Genomic DNA, 21,094 nt, shown 5'->3' on the forward strand with positions numbered 1-21,094 from the left:
TTGAAGTGCAGGTCACTGCATATTTTAACTAAAGCTTTATAAATAACAGCAAAGCAAAAACTAGACCTTTCGCCAGTCAATCTAAACCAGCCCTCCCTATGACTTGTATTAAGCATCACATTTTTAGACATGGGTTTGTCTGTATGAAAATCTCACTAACCTGCAATCACGCGCATGTGGAACGCTGGTAACGGGTGGATGGGAGCAGAGGCTGACTTACATGGCAGATGCTCTGAGCCCATTTTAACATGAGGTTATCAGCTGAAGTTATACCATTTACCCAGTTCTATAGTTCTTTCAAAAGTCTTATTTTGTACTCTGGAGAATTCCAGGTTTTTCTATTCACTGACAAACCTAAACCCAGCAACATTTCCAAAGCACAGAGAAAAGTATTTAATGAAAAAAAGACAGAAGTATATAAAAAGACTCTGATACAAGCTATTTCACAAAAATAACCAAAAAAATCCAATTAAAAAAAAGAGGGAATAGTGAAACAGAAACAGACAGCAATACTTATATTTACATTATATTAAGAGAATAAATTTAATCAAATATAACATCTCACTTGGATTTTCAGGCAACCCTTCCAAAAGAGGGGTTGTTACAGTAAAGATGGAACCAGAGTAAAAATAAGTTTTCTGTTTTAGACAGTAGTGGATATGACCCTTGTGTTGCAAGATGCTTTCAGATATTACCCAAAACCAGACAGATTAAAAAGCTTCCCAAGCACTGACTGTACATTGCTCTGGCAGGAGCAGTTCAAAAGCAAAGCTTGTATGTCTGCCAGCTTCATCATTCATGAGTTCATCAGCATCATTTACTTGGACAGAGGCAAGTAAGTTTACTAGGTTTAACAATGAATTTCAGTTAAGTAGTAACCATACACCTAAGGAAATCCTACTGCTCTCTCCATCGTCTTTAAGTCCACAAAGAAACCTTCCACATTGCTTCATTTTAGAATGAAATCTGATGTTTAAAGATATAAGCCGTTTTCCCACATTCCCAGTGTAGTCACAAACTCAAATCCTGCTACACTATAAAACCAGCTTTCCTTTTCAACCAGAAGCAGAAGAGCTTCTCTCCAACATTTAAAGTTCTTCCCCACAGCTCCTAGAAACAGCTTAGCAATGGAGGGAGAACTTTTTAAAGTGTTAAATCCTCAACAATACGTAAGTAGGTTGAGACACACCGAGAAAATTCCTAGCAAACCAGTCTACACATGGATACTCTCACGGGGTCAGAACACATGGATGTGAACCACAGTCGCCTTCACCAAAGCCTGCATCTCTCAGGGTTATTTGCGATTTCCATGGATCAGCAGCTATGAGGGCAACAAGAAGAGTTAAATATTTAAGCCTCCACCAAACATGATTAACCAAAAGCAGCTGAAACTTCAGCTGCATTGACTGTCCAAACCAGGGTGAACTCATGTAGTCCAGGACCTGTCCCATCATTTACGGACAGATTTTCTTCCCTCATACCGAAGGCAACAGCGCTGTAGATCTTATGTACGGACGGACTATGTTTTAGTCTAGGACAACACACTCTAGGCATATAACACAGATAGCAGCAAAGTAACTTTCTGTCTGTTTGGGAGTTGGATTTCTTTTTTCCTGTGGTTTTATCTTTTTGAAAACAAGAAAGTGCTTCAGAGCTCTGGAAAAGTGAGCAGGATCAGAACTCCTCATGGACATTACGTGCATAGTCCATAAGCTTGCTGCCTGTGAAGTACTCGCTGTATTTCAGGATCTCTTCCAGCTCTAAGTGATGGTTTTGATTTTCATCTGCTACTGCTATCATTTGCTTCGCTTCATTTAGGGCATTGTATTCATTCATAGGATCCATATATTCCTAAAACAAATAAGAAAATGATTGTCAATGACTAAGCACACATTCCTACACATTAGAATAATGAACCTTAGCTCTAGATAAGCTTCAGCAATTATGAGACCAACTAAGCCATCCCAAAGTGAATATAAGTCATGGAAAAAAGTGGTAGCACAGCTTTTTAACGGGCTTACTTCTATTCTCTTTGCTATTTTTCCACTCATTGCTCCCTTGGCTGTTCTAACAGAAATCCAGATTTTCTCACAGCTTATGTCAGTGTCTACAACAAAAACATCTTTGACGTACTGGTTGCAAACTGAAGTCACTATCAAATCTGGTGGGGTTTTGTGAAGAAATATCAATTCAAAATGAAAAAGTGGCACACTATCTGTATGACCAATACAGATGTATTTTCTTGTTTCTTACATGTTTTTAGAATGATGTTGGATTTAAAACTTTCTTGCTTCATTTTAAACCCCCAGGCAGACATCTGAGGTCAAGTCTCAGAAACAAAGCATTCTGCTCCTTTACCTAACCTGAAACAGATGAAGTTTCCAAGCAGTGCACTTTAGCTCATGATGTAAAAGACTTAAGATCTTCAGTTCTTTCCAGACGTGACATATGTAAGAGCGTGTCTATGTGCACACACATATACAAAGACTTCACAGATAAAATGGCTTTTAGAAGAAAATCATCCATTAAAAGGTTATTAACATTTTCTATGTTACAAAGTAACTGTTTATTCATACTACCACTATGTTCATACCAACATTATTTGTATCCTGAGCTTACGACCTTCCACATTCACCCTGTCTCAGGGAGAAGACGAACATTTGAGAGGTTCTCCTTTCACCTGCCTATGCTGCAGTACAAATTCTGCTACTCAAAGTACATTCCTGCAGCCAGAAAGGGAAAAAAAGCCAGAAGTGAACCACAAACCTCTTCCATTGGCCAAAAAAACTGCCACAGCTACAGGGTCAAAGTATTTTGTGTTGTTTCATAGCCTCTTCTGAAGACAGAATTAATAGAAGAAAGGGTTTTAAAAACACTCTGAAAGAGATATCTGCTATTTTCTAGGCTCCTGGGCCCCACGGTTTGCTGGTCATTGGGGCTTTTCTGTTTTATTTTGGGGTTGTTTTCTTTAATACATAAGTTGCCAGTTACTCCTTTTGCAACTGAAAGTATGACTCACTGCCCATTAACCAGGGCACCTAATGAAGGCTGTGACTTGATTTCATATGCTCCGTACCCATACAAGTGTCTCTTTGACAAACAAAACCAATCTAAAAGCATACCTGTGAGTAACAGGATAGGAAAACTTCCCCTCTGCTTTAACAAAAAGTGTAACAACACTATCTGCAAGCACTATAGAACAATACTATAATCCAAAGCAGTAGTAGACACACACACACTGTACTGTTAATTCAAATATTTTTGGATTTCATGTTCTCTAAAACAGTTTCAATCCTGTACTTAAAACCTTGGTACTGGCTTTAAAAGCACTAGAACTGTTTGAGGAAGACTTACCTCCAGCTCTTCCATTGTGACAATACCATCGTGGTTAGCATCAATCACCTCCTCAAATTCCTTTCTCCTGTCTTTTACCCAGTCATCATCAATATCTTGAGCTTGCTGGTTCTCTACAGTACCAACAGGCAAGGAAATAAACTCTGAAAGGGTGAGTTTCTTATCTCCGTCTTGATCTACAACAGAAGGACAGAGGAACTGAAAAGTGTCTGCTGAATGCCCATTAAAATGAGAACCAGTCTGCCTGGTTCCAGCAGTCCACAACCCTGACTGTAGCAGAGAACAGTTAACATTTATAGCTTTGAATAGCCAAAACTTCTCTGCATTATGGTACACATACAATGTTTTAGAAGGCTAAAAAACATATGACTATACGAATCAATAGGAGGTTTTCTGGACTTGAAGGACGCACCAGGTGGCAAGTTAAGCCTTTTTCTTTTTTAATTTGCCATCTGCACAAAAGACATTTCTTGCAGCTGTATCCAGTCTCCCCTTGTATCACCATTCTCATAAATCACCCCTCACAAATGACTGTACTGGAGTTATTTTGGCTGTGTGCTTCACATATGTATCACTGGAAACTCTTCATATTTTTTAAGCTAACAACTAGCAAAGTCATAGCTCTCTGTTTACTCCAGGTGTTCTAGCAGTTTAAATATGCATCACTAGTGACTCAATAGAAAAAAAGTGTGCCAATACTTACGAATTTAAGAAAAAAAAATACAATTTTCTTAGGAACTTCAACCATTACTTTCCACTTTCAGGACTGTACCTCCCAATTCTTACTCAGTTGCTGGCCTGGGGAAGTATGAAACTACAACTACCCTCCTCATGGAATACTCACATAAATGTATTTTACAGTATGTTACTACTTATAAAACCTTTTCTAATACTGCTACAGTGACTCTCCAGTGCAGAAGCACTTCAGTGTGACACAGCATCAGCTGAACTTCTTTGTAGAAGTACTCAGTGTATCTTTCTAATATACAATAGATATTGTGCTGTTCTTTAACATCCAGAGACTAGTCTTGAGAGAGGCACACACAACTCCAGAGATGCCAGCATTAATGGTTTGGTTTTCTTACTGACCACATTACAAAGTATGTAGAACAGAGCAAACAAGATATGCCAAAATTTCAGACAGCCCCATGACCGTGCAATGACCTAACACCTACCCAGTAAAATGGTTTGCAATTAAACAATTCCCAAGCAAGATGCTTTAAAATGGCATACCCAAATCTCGGATGATTTCTTTAACCATGAACTTCAGCATCCCCCTACTATGCTCTGGATGGAGAAACGACAAGAACTCTTCTTCATTCAACATCAGATCAGGAGGTGGGTTGTCAGCTTGGTACCACCGATCCTTCAGGTTATCTAGAACTTCCTGTGCTAGAAATGTAAGAAGAAGATTAAAGCTATCATGTTCAATCTACTTAAAGTTCTTAAAATATACCTTCCTATGACACTGAATTGTTTAAGCAAGGATGACCTTGCTTATTTTACAGCTCAATACCCAGGGAAAGCAGGAAAACAAAATACAATTAGTTTAGTCTAGTTTGTGCTAGAAAAGGTCCTTTAACCAAATAACCAAAACGAAATTAGGGGATGAAGCCAAAGATTTAACTACACCTGTATCAAACCTGAGCATATCAAGTGAAAAGTATCATCCTAATAGTACTGTTAGCTGGTTCTGGTAGGAGGTATGAATAATCCAACTTGTTCTCCTTTCTTATTTTCATATTTTGAAGCCCATTACCAACAGAAAACTTTTGCCTGCCTGAATACCAGTAGTACCTTTCTTCCGAACAAAACATCTTTGTTTTCTACATTTTTTTCTATATTATGTGTACCTAATGGTCCTGAACATAATTAATCAGGGAAAAAAACACCTGTGCAGGGTATTCTTTTTCTAGTGTAGGCATTTTCTAAATGACACAGTGGAAAAAATACTGCCTGTAGCACACCCTGCTTATCTGCAAACTACTCTAACAAACACAAAGCTGAAGCAATTGCTGCTCGCAAGTCTTAAAAACAGTCTGAAAGACTACAGCCTTCACACAAACTTTTTTATTACTTTATTAAACTATCTTAAATAGCTCCTGCATGCTCTTGGTTGCTGAGTTTACACTAGTAATTGCAATAATACAGTTGCAATAATGAGTTAAGTCTTCAGTGAATGTTTTCTTGTGAAAAGTAAAGAAAACCTTCAGAGCCTGAGTATGAATCTTAGGGCAAGTCTGTAAAAGGCAAGTTTTAGTTACACCAAGGGCATAAGTAACCACAAAATAAACAAATCACTTGCTTATGGTCTTACAGTGTAGCCAACCCCAAATATTAGAATTCACAAGTCAGTCTCCCTTTTGCCCACCTTTCCTACTCAGCCTTAAATGAAACTCAACTGTCAGTCATCACTGAAACCTTTATTTAACCCCAAGTTAAATGAAGTTGTGTCCCTAGTTTTGTCCTGACATCCAAACTGTAGCATGCTTCTCTGCAGGACTCAGAACATAGCTTAAGATCCACAAGCTGTTCTTTTTTATTACAGAGGCCAAAACAAAAGTACATTTACATTACACCATAGTATGAAAATAAGTTGTGCCTATCCTCCTCAGCAAGCAGTAGATAACTAACGTGACTTTCCCAAACAGTGATTGCTACCTAGGCAGAAAGATGATTATGTACCCATTTCCCTTATTCAGCAAACCTTTAATCTGATGAGCATTCCTGTAAACTGTAGTTAACCACACTGCCATAGAATACGCTGCACAGGTGTTTTCCCTGACAGAAAACTCAAAGGCCCATTTGCATTTTAGTTGCTTTTTGATAAATGGAAAATATAACAACATAACCCACTTTAAAATGACTAATTCCTGCAAGGAAAGGCTAAGGCTTGGTGCTTTACTTAACAGTAAGTTTAAACCCTTTTAGGTGGTGAGGGGGGCAGGGAGATTACTCTCTTGTTGCCAAGTTTATACCAAGCCAGATTCCATTGAAAGTTTCAGAAGTAATAAAGAAGAAACAATTTCACTAACCTAAAAAATCTCCATAAAGAGATGAAATAACTGCTAGACAACCTCCTGCTGTTCCCATATGCTTTGCAGTGCCTAAGCCCACACCTATTTAAACTGGTAGCACATACACCCGTTCTCAATTTTAGAACAGGAATTCTTTATAAGAGCTCCCTTTCATTTGGAGCAAGGGTCCTAGTTCCTCAATTAACAATGTAAAGGTCCACAGACAACACAGGTCTGACAAATTTTAGCAGGCTCTTAAATATAACTACCTGAGAACTATTCAAATAGGCAGTAACAATTAAGCAACTAATTTTTTTTAGTGTTAAGGCAGATTTGAGTTGGAAAGAAATTTAGTGTTTCTGTGTAATGATTTACAAAGTCTGTATTTGTGTAGAAGCAGAATAATGAAACATCCACCTCATTTTAAGAACAGTTTTGACATTCAGGTCTTAGGAATGTAAAAGAAAAACACACACCAACGCTCTGCACTTACTTTCTTCATCTATTTTCAACTCTTCATTGTTTTTGATCTTCTCTGCAATCTCTTTCTCATTAAAGCCTTTGCTTGCCAAAAATTTAATTTTATATTCATCCCAGGACACACGGCCTGTAAGAAAGAGCCATATCTCAGACATGGTATCACATGCTTAACAACAAACTTTCTTATCACTTAAAACAGTAGGTGCTAAATTCTTTTGGCTCAGCTCTATAACCATCACATTAAGCTTTATGAATGGCAACATGAAAATTATGTCTCTTTAGACCACACAGGCTTTGTGAAAATAAGCCATTTTTGTCACCATCCTTACCCCATCCCTGGCAGAGCCATAATTTCCTATGACCACAAGTGAAATAACACAGCAGTCAACACAGAACTACCACTCTGACTGGAGCACGTTACTTCTTTGCTTTATTGTCTTGTGTAGGGATCAAATCTCACAATTACACACAGCCCAAAAGAACTTGCATTTTGACACAGCACACTTGAAGAGCACGTTTGGCTACTAGCAAGAGACTGAAGACGTCAGGAGATGGAGGAAATCATTTATCTTACCATCACCATCAGGGTCCACGGCTCGGAAGTGCATTTTATTCTCTTCCACAGCTTCCTGGAAGTGTTCATCTGTCTTTTCCATGATCCAGCGCTGCATCTCTTTGGCACCTATTTTTTTATCATTATTTATATCCACCCTATGGATGAATAACAAACAAGATTTAGATTTGGAGATTGATGGGGGCAAAGATGCAATGTATTTTTAGATTGTAACTTATTTACTTTATTCAACAGTAACATAGGTTGCTACAGAAAAGAGTGTATTTATAATCCTCTCTGAGGTGTTTATAGTTCAAAGAATGTACAAATAGAAAGTTAGTCTTCTATTTCATAATTAAATTTAAGTAATTATAACACCTAGGTTACTACCCAATGAAAAGTATTCAGCCATACTTCACTTTGGTGTAAGTTAACTCATTTCAATATTAGGTTTTGCAGTAACTTTCTGAAGTACAGGAAACCAGAAATACATCAAAATTAGTTTATTTCATATTAGTTCAGAATTGCCAACTGACAGCAGCTGCAGACTGTCACGACTGAAAAATTTCTTCTCTAACATTATCTTAGTTTATCTTTCAAAGTCCTTTCTACCTTTATCTTCCAAGAGCTGTCTCCCTAGATGACAACTGCCACAACCATTAAAAACAAGCAAAATGGTACTTTTGGCAAGAAAGGATGGACCAGGCAATCCTTAAGGTCCCTTCCAACCTGGTATTCTGTGATTCTACAAAAATATAGCACAAGGACTTCCAAACTGTTTAATATTTCAAGCTACAGAACTAAACTTTTTCTACCTAAATTATCAGTAAACGTCCAATCTGACAACCAGTTTTATTCCTTAATGGCCTACCAATACTGCTTTATTGTACTCAGATATACTGCCACACCAGCAATTCCAATAATGGTTATTTCATTAAAATGAAATAACATACAAGTTACAGTTGAAGACCAAACACAAAACCATAACATGCCACTTTAAAGGTCTGGTTTTTCTGAGGATATCATTAAGTATTTATTCTGAAACAATACACTATTTAAAATCAAAAAGCCACGACAAACACTTAGGAGGCAAGATTCTATTCAGAGCACACCAAAAGCACTCTTGTTCAATTAGAACAACAAACCACCATAAACAGAGACACAAAAGAAGAGGTTAAAAAAAAAGACAAACACACAAAAAACCCCAGCTTAACTTTGGCTTTTTTATCTGTTTGTGTTGCTGTATTAGCAGTACTGAAGCGTTCTCATTGAAATTCAAGTTATTAAATGTGATTTCCCTTTAAATGTCAACTAAATGTTAAAGCTTAAGCCAAATAACAACTCTAATCTTCTACAATACTTAGCTCTAAGAATAAATGCAGAATGAGTGGGTTTAAATATTGTATCACATCTTTTCTCACACACATGAGCATGTTCATTATTAGCAACTTTTCAGTATGACAAGACCAGTAAAATGGTCACACTCCACTCACACCACCCTGCACATACAGGTGAATAAAAGTGGGGTGTGATATGGAACAGGTACCATCAAAAATAAGCAAGGAAAACAGAGCATTTCTCCCGTAAGATCAAAGCTATCAAACTCACTACTCTCTAACTGTACTTTCCACATAAATGACATTGTAACTGGGGACAAAGGTAAGAAGCATCCCATTGCTTTTCTAGGTCATGAAAGTACACCTTTGTCCTGCTACCAGAGACCACAAGAAGTCTCCAGTGACTCAGATGTTCATGAACTAAAAGACATTCACTGTAAAAGAGGAGCTGAAATCTTTCTGCTGGCCATGAACAGCACTTCTGCTTCCAAGAGGAATATTTATGACTGTATGAAATATAAGATGTGGCCCTGTTGTGAGTTTACCACCTAAGGCAATAAAAACAAAAGACTGCCCATGCTTCCTCAGGTAACCATCTCATACACAAGAGGCTACTGAAAATGTTTCCACTAATAATGACAGGCTTAGATAATTACATGTGGCTGAACAATTTCATACTGGGAAGTCATGGAAAACTGATTTTAACGCTGAGATGGGCAATCAGTCTTCTAAGGCAGATAGGCCTGAGTACACAAATGATGTGGGTAATGAGTGGTACATTCTAACGTGCTCCTTAAAAAAAATGCCAAAGAACAAGTACTGGCAAGAAAGAATTTAAGTTGAAGAAAACAAGAGGAATCCAAGCAAGGATATCTTGCCAATTTACAACATACTGAAGGGGAGCAGGAAAGGCAGTGTTCTTACCCAGAGGACTAAAGATAACAATTTCCTTGAGTATCTAATGCATAGCACTTTAGAATTGGTTTGTTTCATACAAACAATGAAACGCAGATCCAGACATTTTTTAAGAACAGAAAACAAAGCAAAGCTCTACTTTAGATGGTAGGTGTGCAAAATGTATTAGATGTACATTTAAATGTGTGGGTTAGGAAAAACACAAATCAAGATGCACACATCACTTAAAAGCTTCCAGTGGCACAAAGCATAAACAGTTTTTTAACTAACACAAATCTGTAATCTAAACCAAATATATAAAAACAGGAATACTTAAAATGTCACTTCATTCTTTATCCTACCTGCTATTGTCCAACATAGGCTGTCATTACCAGCACCTTCCCACCACAGACAGAATGCATACAGTAGAAATAAATGCTGTGGTAGACTATGAGGCAAACTGAAATTAAGAGGGCATGGATATTACCCAAACCACTCTCTCCTTGCAGTCCAAACACAAACAGTCCCAGCTGTGCAGTCTATCAGTGCTACACTTACAAGCACTGGGGGATTCAGAAGGAGTTCTGCTTTAGGAAAGACTAAATTTATGACTTTTAAACAAGGGGAATTAAAACCAAAAAACCTCTGTACAACATAGTAGTAAGCAGAAGGCTGTTTAAGCCTGTGTCCTGATGAATGACCACCAGGGTAAAGCACTTGGCTAACACAAAGCTTTTCATTTTTAAATCACCACTAGGACTGCTGCTCAGTAGCTGAAAACATCAGCAAAATGCAACTGATAGAAGGATATGCAACTTTCAGACTCACAGAGGTACCTTCAGCACCACAAACACATCCTGGCAGAACACATTACAGACATTACAGACTTCTTCACTTTATCACTTTTGTTCAGTACATGCAACTTAATTTACAAGTTGTGACCCTCAGAAGCACCAAGCTGAAGCCTAGTACCCAACATCATTGATTCAGCAAAATCAGCATCACCATACACACATCTGATTGCTTTCAATATCCTTCCTCCTCCCCTACTATCAACACCCACCTTCACAAGCCAAATTACACCATACAGTAACACATAAGAGAACCCACAGACTCCAGGCTGATTTAAGCTATATCAATGAAGACAAATTTAGACTTACTAGCTTTCCACAGACATTCACACTATTTCTCTTTTCAGCCTTTAAGAGTGTGTCTTGCTTTCTAGCAAGCGAATTCCTCAGAATGCTCTTCTACATTTCTAATCTGATCATCTGATGGAATGTAATTGTATCCGAGTGAAGCTGATCTTCAATCCAACTGCTCTTAAGCTGCTTAAGACTCTTTCATAACAAACAGGCAGAAATGGAGTTTGCAATGACACTCACCACCCGCTGAGTGTTTCCAATAAACATATGGCAATAAAGAAAATGAAATCTACTGAGCACAACCTTAATATTAAGATAGATCCTACCAATGAAGCGAGTGGTCTGAAGAGCAGACACAAGTAATAAAGGATTCTGCTTTATGTATGAAAGGCACTCTGGTTTGCCTGTTTGATTTAGCAACTTTATTCAGGAGAACACCAATGTTTTTATTGATATTTTTTCCCTGTTAATGAAAACTGCAGGGAAAAAAAAGCTTTGTTAAGCCTTCTCATTTGATTTCAAGCATAAGAGCATCCCCACACCATCATGAGCATTAAAAGCACCAATGTAATTGAAACTGTTCTAATAAAATTAATCATCCATTGCAAAAAGGCAAATAAAGCAAATTCTGCCACCTATTGTCTAAAAGTATGCACTGACTTTGATTTCCAACTCCATTAAGGGACCTCCAAGCACCTGTCAGTTCGTCAGCTGACACAAACATTACCTAGCATAAGAAATGCTTTATAAAAGAAAAAATGCTTTAATGTCTAGAAGTATTTTTACATCAAGTAAAGATATAGATAAAGGCTTTGAAAAGGCTAAAAAAATCTAATCTTTCTATTCTCATGCTTCATTCTCTTTTCTAAATTCTAAAGAATTAAGTGTTAACAACACTTCATACAGAAAACTGTCACATCAATTTCTGAATTCTTGGTATATGCAGTTAGGCACAATTATTTTTACCCTTCATGTACTTCATTCAAACACTGACATTTTAGACACTCAGCATCTACTAGGAAGTTTTATGAACAGAAGGCAAGTGTTAGTTTATTTACCACACTCTCATCTCTATATCAGTATGTTTCATCATACCATTCCATTCTCACTCCTGAGGATGGTTTACACACATATGTTAATACCTTAGTAACAACAACACAGTGCTTATAGTATGATGCTTTCCCCCTCATCATCACAGGGTTTTGAATACTACAGAAAAACTTGCAGATTTTACTTGAAATCAGAGAAAGAGGCTGCACTGTTCATGGCAACATACATAAACTTACTTGGAAAAGATGACCATGAGCTTCTTCCTATTTCTTCTGGGTTCTGAGTCTTCCTCAAACTCTTCCATCTCTTTTCCTAGGAAAACTTCTTGATGAAATTCCTTGTTAAGATGTCCATCCATCTCCATTTTGACTCCGTTCAAGTGATCTGGGGGCAAGATCTCGTTCTCATCTTTACTGTCAGCTGGCTTTTCTTTGAGGGCTGAATTATTTGCAGGCCTTGCATATACATCCATTAGGAGAAATACAAACAGAAGGGACAAATACAGAGATCCCAAACTGCAGAGGAAGGCCTGTCTTGACATCATGGTTGGGGGTTTTTTTTTCCTTTTTATTCAAAGTATTGGCTGGTTAAATTTCTGTGAATGGATTAAATGATCTAGAAACAAAAAGGAAAAAGCACACGCAAATTCAACTCTAGAACATTACATCATTAATAAAACTTCTAAAATTCAGAATCTATATGCACATTTGCTGTGAAAGAATTAAAATGCCTGTTAAATAATAAATATGCAACGGGGAATTAATTGTGCTTGTTTTCAGCCTGGACAATCGTAACCTCTGTCAGAGGACTACAAGATGGAGGGGGCCTTTTGACATGGGCCTGTAGGGATTGGACAAGTGGGCTTTAAATTGATAGAGGGGAGATGTGGATTAAACATGAGGAAGAAATTCTGCCCTGTTCAAGGCCAGGTTGGACACAGGGGCTTGGAGCAGCTGCTCCAGTGGAAGGTGGCCCTGCCCGTGGCAGGGGGTTGGACCTGGATGAGCTTTAAGCACCCTTCCAACACAAACCATTCCATGAGTCTGGAAAGTCTGAGAGACCCAGGGTTACAAATACCATCACATAAAGGGAAGCTGGAAACACACAGGAAACAGCCGGCAGGAAAAAGAACCAAAGGGGCGGACCTGTCATGCCCCGCTTGCCGGCGTCCGAAAACCTCAGCCACAAAAGAGCTCCCTGAGGCAGCGACAGGAGCACCGAACCCCCACACCCACGAGGCCCAGCCCCGGACCAACGCACCCGGCCGGCGGGCAGGACCCACGGACGCAGAAGGGGAGCCCAACACGCACTCACCGATGGGTCCGGGAGCCCTTTGCCTGCAGGAAGGGGAAGCAGGCTCCTGGGAGCGCGATGGAACGGCCCCGATCCCGCAGCCCCGGCGGCGCCGCTCCGAACGGGCACGGACTGAGGGACCGGGAACAGGGCGCTGGGCGGGAGCTGCGTCACGACGCCGCGCGTGCGTGAGGGGCGGCGAGCGGCCATCTTGGAGCAGGGCAGAGAGCGCCCTGAGGGGGAGTGGGGCGGGCGCCATTTTCCCTCACAGCAGGCCCGGAGAGGAGGGCAGGTGGAGTGTTTAAGAGCCGACGGCACTTCCTCACATTGAATCATGGAATCAAATAGATTGGAAAAGACCTTGAAGATCATCAAGTCCAACCGTTCGCAGCACTGCCAAGGCTACCGCTAACCCATGGCACTGAGGGCCTCGTCTACACGGTGTGTGAACTCTTAAGGGATGGTGACTCCAGCACTGCGCTGAGAAACCTTTGGGGAAGGAATTGTTCCTCATCTCCATCTAAACCTCCCCTGATGCAACTTGAGGCCGTTTTTCTTGTCTATTACTTGTTACTAGAGAGAAAAGACCAATCCCACCTCACTACAACCTCCTTTCAGGCAGTTGAGGAAACCAGTAAGATCCTACCTGAGCCTTCTCCAGCCTAAACTCCCCAATTCCCTCAGCCGCTCCTCATCACTGTGCTCCAGTGAGACACAGGCCCTTCACCAGCTTTGTTGCCCTTCTCTGGACCTGCTCCAGTGAACACATCCTCTCCAAAGCTACCTCAGCAAACCATGCTCCTTACCTCAGTTAACAATAAATCGGAACTCCTTTACGTGTCATAATTCCCTGTCAGGATGCTTTTCCGTGGCTATACATCCATCTCCAGCTTTGAGCTTATCACTCACCTGTTTTCCCTGGGAGCCCTTAAATTACTGCTTTCCGTACGTAACACAGTACTGGCAATCCTTATGGAATCAGAACGTTACCTAATACAAGACTACGTGTTAACTGTGCCCCAACGACGAGCCGCGCACCACAGGGGCAGCCACCTTTGCTACCCTGCCCACCACAGCGCGCCCGGAGCCATAATGGCACTGCCTTGGCTTCACTTGCCCTGCTCCAAGATGGCCGCCGCACGGCGCCACCGTCTACGGTCAGGTGGTGCGGGGCGGGGCCACGCCTCCTGCTCCTTCCCGTACCAGGCCAGCGGCGACTGGAGCGGCGGCTGCTGCACACAGCGAGTCCCGGCGGGCGGCCTAGCAGGTATGCGATAACCGAGCTGGTCCTGTCCCGGAGCCTCCCCGAAGAGAAGCAAGCCGGAGGCATGAAACCCCCTCTGAGGCACGGCAAAGCGCGGTGAGGGCCCCCGCAGGAAGCTTGTCCCCTCTCGGCGGCCGTACGCCGCTCCACACACCCCTCCAACCCCCGGGGCTGGGCCTTCTGCTGTTCCCGCCTAAGCCTCGGTGACGGGGCCTGGGAGGGAGGTCGAGGCCCCGTGGCCATGAAGCCGCTGCGGCTGCTGTGCCGCCACAAGACGGCCCTGGGCCTGGGTGGGCTCTCGCTCTTCGCCGTGGTCCTGCTCTACCTGGCCAAGTGCACCTCCGAGGGCCTCCGTCCTCTGCCAGCCCCCCACGGGCTCCCGCACAACCAGCCTGCAGCCCTGCCTCCGCGAGGTGCCCGGGGCCCGCACCCCCCTGCAGCCCCACCACCCTCCCCTCAGGAGACCGCCTTCGTGGCCGTGCTCATCACCAGTGGCCCCAAGTACAGCGAGCGGCGCAGCATCATCCGCAGCACGTGGCTCTCGGGCACTGGGCGCCCACCTCACGATGATGTCTGGAGCCGCTTCGTCATTGGCACAGCAGGGCTCGGGGCAGAGGAGCTCCGTAGTCTGGAGCTGGAGCAAAGCCGGCACAGAGACCTCCTCCTCCTGCCGGAGCTGCGGGATTCCTATGAGAACCTGACTGCTAAAGTCCTTGCCACGTATGTCTGGCTGGATCTGCACCTGGACTTTCAGTTTGCCCTAAAGGCCGATGATGATACCTTTGTCCGCTTGGATGTGCTCGTGGAAGAGCTGAGAGCCAAGGAGCCACGTCGCCTCTATTGGGGCTTCTTTTCCGGCCGTGGTCGAGTGAAATCTGGTGGCAAATGGAAGGAGAGTGCCTGGGTGCTCTGTGACTACTATCTACCCTATGCTCTGGGTGGTGGTTATGTGATTTCTGCCGATCTGGTTCACTACTTGCGTATTAGCAGGGACTACCTGAACATGTGGCAGAGTGAAGATGTCTCCTTGGGCGTGTGGCTGGCTCCCATTGACGTGAAGAGAGTGCACGACCCTCGCTTTGACACTGAGTATAAGTCACGAGGTTGCAACAATAAGTACATAGTAACTCATAAGCAAAGCATCGAGGACATGCTGGAAAAGCACCAGACCCTGGCTAAAGAAGGAAAGCTCTGTAAGGAGGAGGTTAAGCTCAGGCTTTCTTACATGTATGACTGGGGAGTGCCTCCTTCACAGTGTTGCCAAAGGAAGGATGGCATCCCTTGAAAGGCTGAGGAAGGAGAAGGCAGAATGTTGGTGGACTGTTGGTTACTGTTGGGAAGGATCCCAGTAACTAGGGCTTAAAGATTACTCAAAAGATTTTGCACGTTTCATTATGTCACAATCAATGAAACCCTGAAACTCCTAAGAGCTACTGAAGTGGGATGATGCAGAGATGCTTAAAAGAAAAAAGAAATAGATGACAAAAAGCATGGAAAGGCTCAGATGACAGGATTGAAGGCAAGTAACAGGTTGCAAAATTTGGATAGTACAGAAAGTTGGGGGGATAACTTGAATGAAAAGTTGCTGGAAGATTTATTTGCTAAAGATCATGACTGGCCTTTATGCTGGCTATAAGATTGTCAAACTGACATCTGCTGTTTATTTCTTGACAAGGACAAAGTGGCAGCTTGGCAAGTTTAAAGGTTCTAGTGGGGCTGCAAATCAGCTGCTAATGCCAGTGGGAGCAGGGGGCTGGTTACTGACAGAGCAGTCAAGTGAAGGGAACAGTTTTATGGAGGATATTTGTGTCAGGGGAGGGAGAAAGACACTTTCTCTGGCCAGTGCTCCAGTTTACAAGAATGGCATTATTAGACCTGTATAACTTGTCTTTAAGCTTTTTGTTATTTTAAAGAAATGTATATAAGCTACCTGGCAGCTACAGGGTAAGTCAATATTTAGGAAGGTGGATGGGTTACGGTATTTGGCAGATATAGAACATGCTACCTTATTTTGGGGGCAAATAGTTAATGCTATGAAGCTAGCCTTGTTAGGCATAGGTGTTTTTTTGCTTCTCCTCCTGTGTATGAAGAAACATTTCCTCTCCCACCAGTAAGTAATCTCAGTGATGCCTACAAGGTCAGACACTGTAGGCTTTAGCTTTATGTTGTTCTGGGTTACTTCTGTAAAGTGTAAATTAGCAGGAGTAGATCAGTGGAAGCCATTCAGAGTTCAGACAGATGTGCCCTGATATGGGTACTTCAGCTAAAAAAGTAAACTCTGTGTGTGTAGTCAAGAGAAATTGGTTCCCCCACCACCCAAATTCCTGTTTGGGGAGAACCTCATCTCTTTAGGAGATACATTGCAATCTAAGGAGAATAATCCAACAGCACCAACAACAGTCATCTGTAGATGCTCGAAGCTCAACTCTGAATTCCCTCCTTCTCTCCAACAGCACTTTTAGTGGAACTAAAAACAATATCACACAAAGTCCAAGTGCTCAATTGACCCATCAATAAATGGGATCATGACTCTTAGTCCTGTCTACACTACAAGTAATTCTTGTACTGACAGAGCTGGTCAGTATCAGGTCCAGTACTGGACAATAAATGCAAACAGGACAATGACAATCTCACCATGTTACTTATCTTCAAACACTTTTGAATGGCAGGTGCTCCAATACACAGAAATCCTTTCTTTTCCAGCACTAGTACAGAGCAACTGACTTCCAGTAACCTTTGTCAGCATCAAATCTTTCAGTGTAAGCAGAGTTTTCACTTTTATGCCTTAAGGGCATTCTTAATGATCAGTTTTACTGTTTGTTGCACACTGCACTTTGACACAATGCCGTTTCCTCCTCCCCCAAGGTCAGTGTCTGCAGGAAGACACTAATTGCAGAATAATTAAAAGGAAAAGGGTGCTAATATCTCTCTATTAGCAAGTTAGCAACTCATACCAAAGGAATCAAGTATGAGGGGGTTTTGTTACTCTTCTCTTGGTTTAATCCAATTATTGGTTAAGAAAAGTTTTCAGTAGAGGATAAATCTCTATGTTGAAAATTGTAACAATTCTTTGACCTCCTTCCAAAACAAATTAAGATACTGAAGAAAAAGTAAGTTATTTTAGCATGTGTCCATTCTAATGAATGCTTATGTACTGAGCTAAGCAGATGTGCTTTGCAGCAAGGTATGCTATTCCAAAACAAGAATTTAACAAGATTACAGGAAACTTCCATTGATTTTTAGCATTAAGAACAAAAATACCTATTTGCCATTTGGGGTTTACTAGTATTGTGTGTGTATATATGTGATTAAATGCTTGTAATGTGAGTATTTATTTATAATTATTGAAAATGTATTCTGTATAAGAAAAAATAGGATAGATAAATGTAATTTTAAACTTAAGGAGGTACTGTTATGTCAAAGAGTTTTACATATCAAGCAGTGCTTGAATTTACTGGTGTACAGGCCATTATTTAAAGTGTTGGGATCTAAACTGCAGATCAGAGTCTGCTGCATGTCTCTGGAGCTAGTAGAGTGTAGCATTTCTCCATTTCCATCAAGAACTGTGATTGCAGAAGCAGTTTACATTGTTGGCTTTGACTCTCCCAGCCCACAACTGCCATCTTCACTCCTCAGAGAAAAGTGGTTTTCATAGCTAGCAGAATTAATGGGAGAGAAATGCTGGATCTCCAGCTGATATTTGACCCCATGGAAAACACTGTGCATATCAATACCTACTAGTGAAGACATCCTCTTGCATCAGAACTAGTGTGCACCCTAAAATACATAGCTGATCTCAACAGCAGCACAGCATATTGCTTCCTCAGTGCACAGCTGCAATGGGGACCACTCTTACATCTTGGTCTGACACAGCTGTGTTATACTATTTTCTGTTTAAGGTTAACCATGTTTTGCTCTAATTGTAGAGCCCTAAACTCACAAAATGGTTTGTGTTGGAAGAGAGCTTAAAGCTCATCCAGTTCCAACCCCTTGCCACGAGCAGGGGTACCTTCCACTAGAGCAGCTTGCTCCAAGCCCCTGTGTCCAACCTGGCCTTGAACACTGCTGGGGATGGGGTAGCCACAGCTTCTCTGGGCACCCTGTGCCAGCGCCTCAGCACCCTCACAGGGAAGAATTTGTGCCTAAGAGCTCATCTCAATCTCCTCTCTTAAAGCCACTCTCGTTATCCTGTCACTGTTTCCTCTTATGAAGATTTGCAAAGCATATTAATGTGGAAAATATGACAGATCTGTGTCCTTTGAGAAATGCCTTTAATTTTCTTAGTAGACACCTCCCTTTCTACATACAAATAAAGCACTTAGGTTTCAATCCCACTGAACTGAAAAAACTTTTTAGGCTTTTTTCCTATGTTAAAAATAAATTGAAACATTTGGAAGAGAACAGACACCCCACATGTTCTGTGGCAAAACCCTGAAAAACATTAACTGCTACAGGATTATTATTTTATACATTTTACTAGCAAGCATTTGCATGTGAAAGACCTATGAGTGTTATTTTGGGTAATGAAGAAACATCCGTGCATTGCATGAGTGAGTCACTAAAGTTTAAAAACAAGGTTTCAGTCCAAACTTCATTTCTGAGCCCATTTTGCCTAAAGCAAAATCTAAAGCACATTTTGAACAACATATGTATAGTGTATTCTACATGTAGTAATTAAAGGCTGTGTTCATACCTGCTCAGTACTAGATTCCATGATAGTATCTCAGAGGTTTAATATATGATGTTTTTTATACTTGAAAACTTATCTTTATCTCTCTTGAAAGTCAGAAGGAGGAACCTGACTTCAGTGAGTCCAGCATCTAAAAGGATGTTTTAATGCTGCTGAGGAATAAGCAAGTTTTGGTCTTTATAGCAGCTATATTACATTGGAAAGTTGTCTGGTGGGCCTTAGTGAAACAAGATTACCCAGGAACAGATTTATCTTTGTACTTGTAGCCATTCTTAGTGGCAAGAGGTTAGTGATATGTTGGGCTTATTATTTCTTTAAATAGTATTTTTTCTGGTTTCCAAGCTTTTTCTTCAGAACTACTTTGCATTTTTAATATTAATATGGGGAAAATGATCACTTTGACTTTTCTAGAGGTTAATGTTACATGTTATAAGTTAAGCTTATATAGACTTGACACAGTTGCCTGTGTTGGCATCCCTTCAGGACTACCAGTGAGTTGATCTGTGACACTCCTGAGCCTTTTGTTATCAAAGCTGGTAGGTACAATAGAGAAGTTAATGGTTCGTGACATGCCTTTGCTGTGATCATAGCCAAGAAACTTGAAACTGAACTATTTAAAGCTGACAATGGCTTAAACTCAACTACAAAGTTGATTTCATTTTCCAGTGATTTTAATGTTATGTGTAACATGACTAAGTGTGTAAAAATAAGCAGCTAAACCATGAATTGCCATAGTAAATAGACAAACAGTTCCGCTTAAACCTTCAAGCTTCCAAGAATTCCTATAGTCGGTTAAAGACTTAAAAAGCAAACCCAACTTAGAAATTACTGTTCCTGAAAGGAAACACTTTCCTTTCTGAATGTCTAGCTGTGTTCATTGGAAGTTTGCTCAAATACAGCTTCTGTGTGTCATACTTTTAACAAACATTCCACTTTTTGGAGTTGAAATGCCTCATTTTTGAGCATTTCAATTCATATTTCATACCTGTTAATGCCAGTATTTTGGGGGCCATAAAATAAAAGCCCAGCAGCATGGGAAGGCCATTTAAGACTTGCTTTTCTAATAGTTTGTGTTCAGCTCAGCTCCAGCATCAGAGTTGAAATACGGTTTTGATATTATTGTGTGCTTGACAAAATGTCAACACCTTCACTACTGAGCACACTGCCTGTTGCTGCAAATTGACTTGTGTAAGATGCTTTTACCTTGGAACTGGAACTACTTTATGCCAATATAATACATCAGTTATTTCTTTGTAATACTACTTAGTTAATGTCTAGTAAAACTTGGGAACAGATTCATTTGGTACTTGTAGCCTGTTTGAAGCTGAAGGATACTACATCCATGTGCCTTTATGAACCAGAAGTAGCGTGGGGTACTGTGTTGAGTATGTTTTAAGCAGTTGGATGAAATTGCACATGTTTTGCAGCCACAACTTTCCCATTTGGGGGTGGAGTGTGGCACACAGCTTGTTTGCTGAGCATTTCTATAGGAAATAAACTGCTCAAAACCTGAAGTTCTCTGTGATGGTGAAAACTCTTGGTTATTGCCTAAGCTTGTTGTGTATGTATTGATGTCCTTTCATGTATGCCTTTATTGGCTAAAGGATGTGTTGTGTGAGTTTTAATAAAAGACTTTTTGCTGTATAGGTGATGGCTTGTGCTGTGTAGGAAAAGTGTGGTTATTTTCAGTTTGTTATGCCACTGGGAGGCACAGAGAATTGGCTCAGTCTTAAGCAACTGCCCAAAAAGGCTTCAGTCAAGGTCAGTAATAATGATGAATGAGCATGCCAGAGCCCTGCGGGAGCTGCTGACCCAGCAGTGATGCCATGGTCACACGCACACAGAAATAAATGTACCTGATCATCCAGATTTTACATTAGTAGCAGTATAGAGGCATGACTTTAACTGACGCGCTCAGAAAAAGGGTTTCTGTAACTAAAAAGCACATTGATTCTGGTCTTAGCCAAGAAGTATTTTAAGCAGTTGGACATCCATTAACACCATTGGCTATAGTCCC

At 41.0% G+C, this 21,094-nt stretch overlaps 2 protein-coding genes across 4 annotated transcripts; one reads left to right on the plus strand and one right to left on the minus strand.

Annotated features, from left to right (window-relative positions):
* Nucleotides 1–511: 511 nt before the first annotated feature.
* SDF4 (stromal cell derived factor 4) lies at nt 512–14,170 on the minus strand. 3 transcript variants are annotated; one of them, XM_031044268.2, is made up of 7 exons: nt 14,033–14,170; nt 12,067–12,445; nt 7,426–7,562; nt 6,865–6,978; nt 4,588–4,746; nt 3,355–3,530; nt 1,675–1,851 (listed from the first exon to the last, which is right to left on the minus strand). In XM_031044268.2, the coding sequence occupies exons 2-7, from the start codon at nt 12,372–12,374 to the stop codon at nt 1,675–1,677; spliced, it is 1,071 nt and encodes a 356-aa protein (XP_030900128.1). In that variant the 5' UTR covers nt 12,375–12,445; nt 14,033–14,170. The 3 variants fall into 3 exon arrangements, with proteins under 3 accessions (XP_005143697.1, XP_030900128.1, XP_033924107.1); XM_034068216.1 differs by lacking the exon at nt 14,033–14,170 and adding an exon at nt 13,145–13,287; XM_005143640.3 differs by lacking the exon at nt 14,033–14,170 and having other exon boundaries at nt 512–1,851; nt 12,067–12,374.
* A 54-nt stretch (nt 14,171–14,224) lies between these two features.
* B3GALT6 (beta-1,3-galactosyltransferase 6) lies at nt 14,225–20,728 on the plus strand. The gene has a single exon (XM_031044269.2). The coding sequence runs from the start codon at nt 14,629–14,631 to the stop codon at nt 15,670–15,672; it is 1,044 nt and encodes a 347-aa protein (XP_030900129.1). The 5' UTR covers nt 14,225–14,628; the 3' UTR covers nt 15,673–20,728.
* Nucleotides 20,729–21,094: the final 366 nt, after the last annotated feature.

Source organism: Melopsittacus undulatus, chromosome 12 (genome assembly GCF_012275295.1).
Source record: "Melopsittacus undulatus isolate bMelUnd1 chromosome 12, bMelUnd1.mat.Z, whole genome shotgun sequence".
NCBI classification, from domain to species: domain Eukaryota; kingdom Metazoa; phylum Chordata; class Aves; order Psittaciformes; family Psittaculidae; genus Melopsittacus; species Melopsittacus undulatus.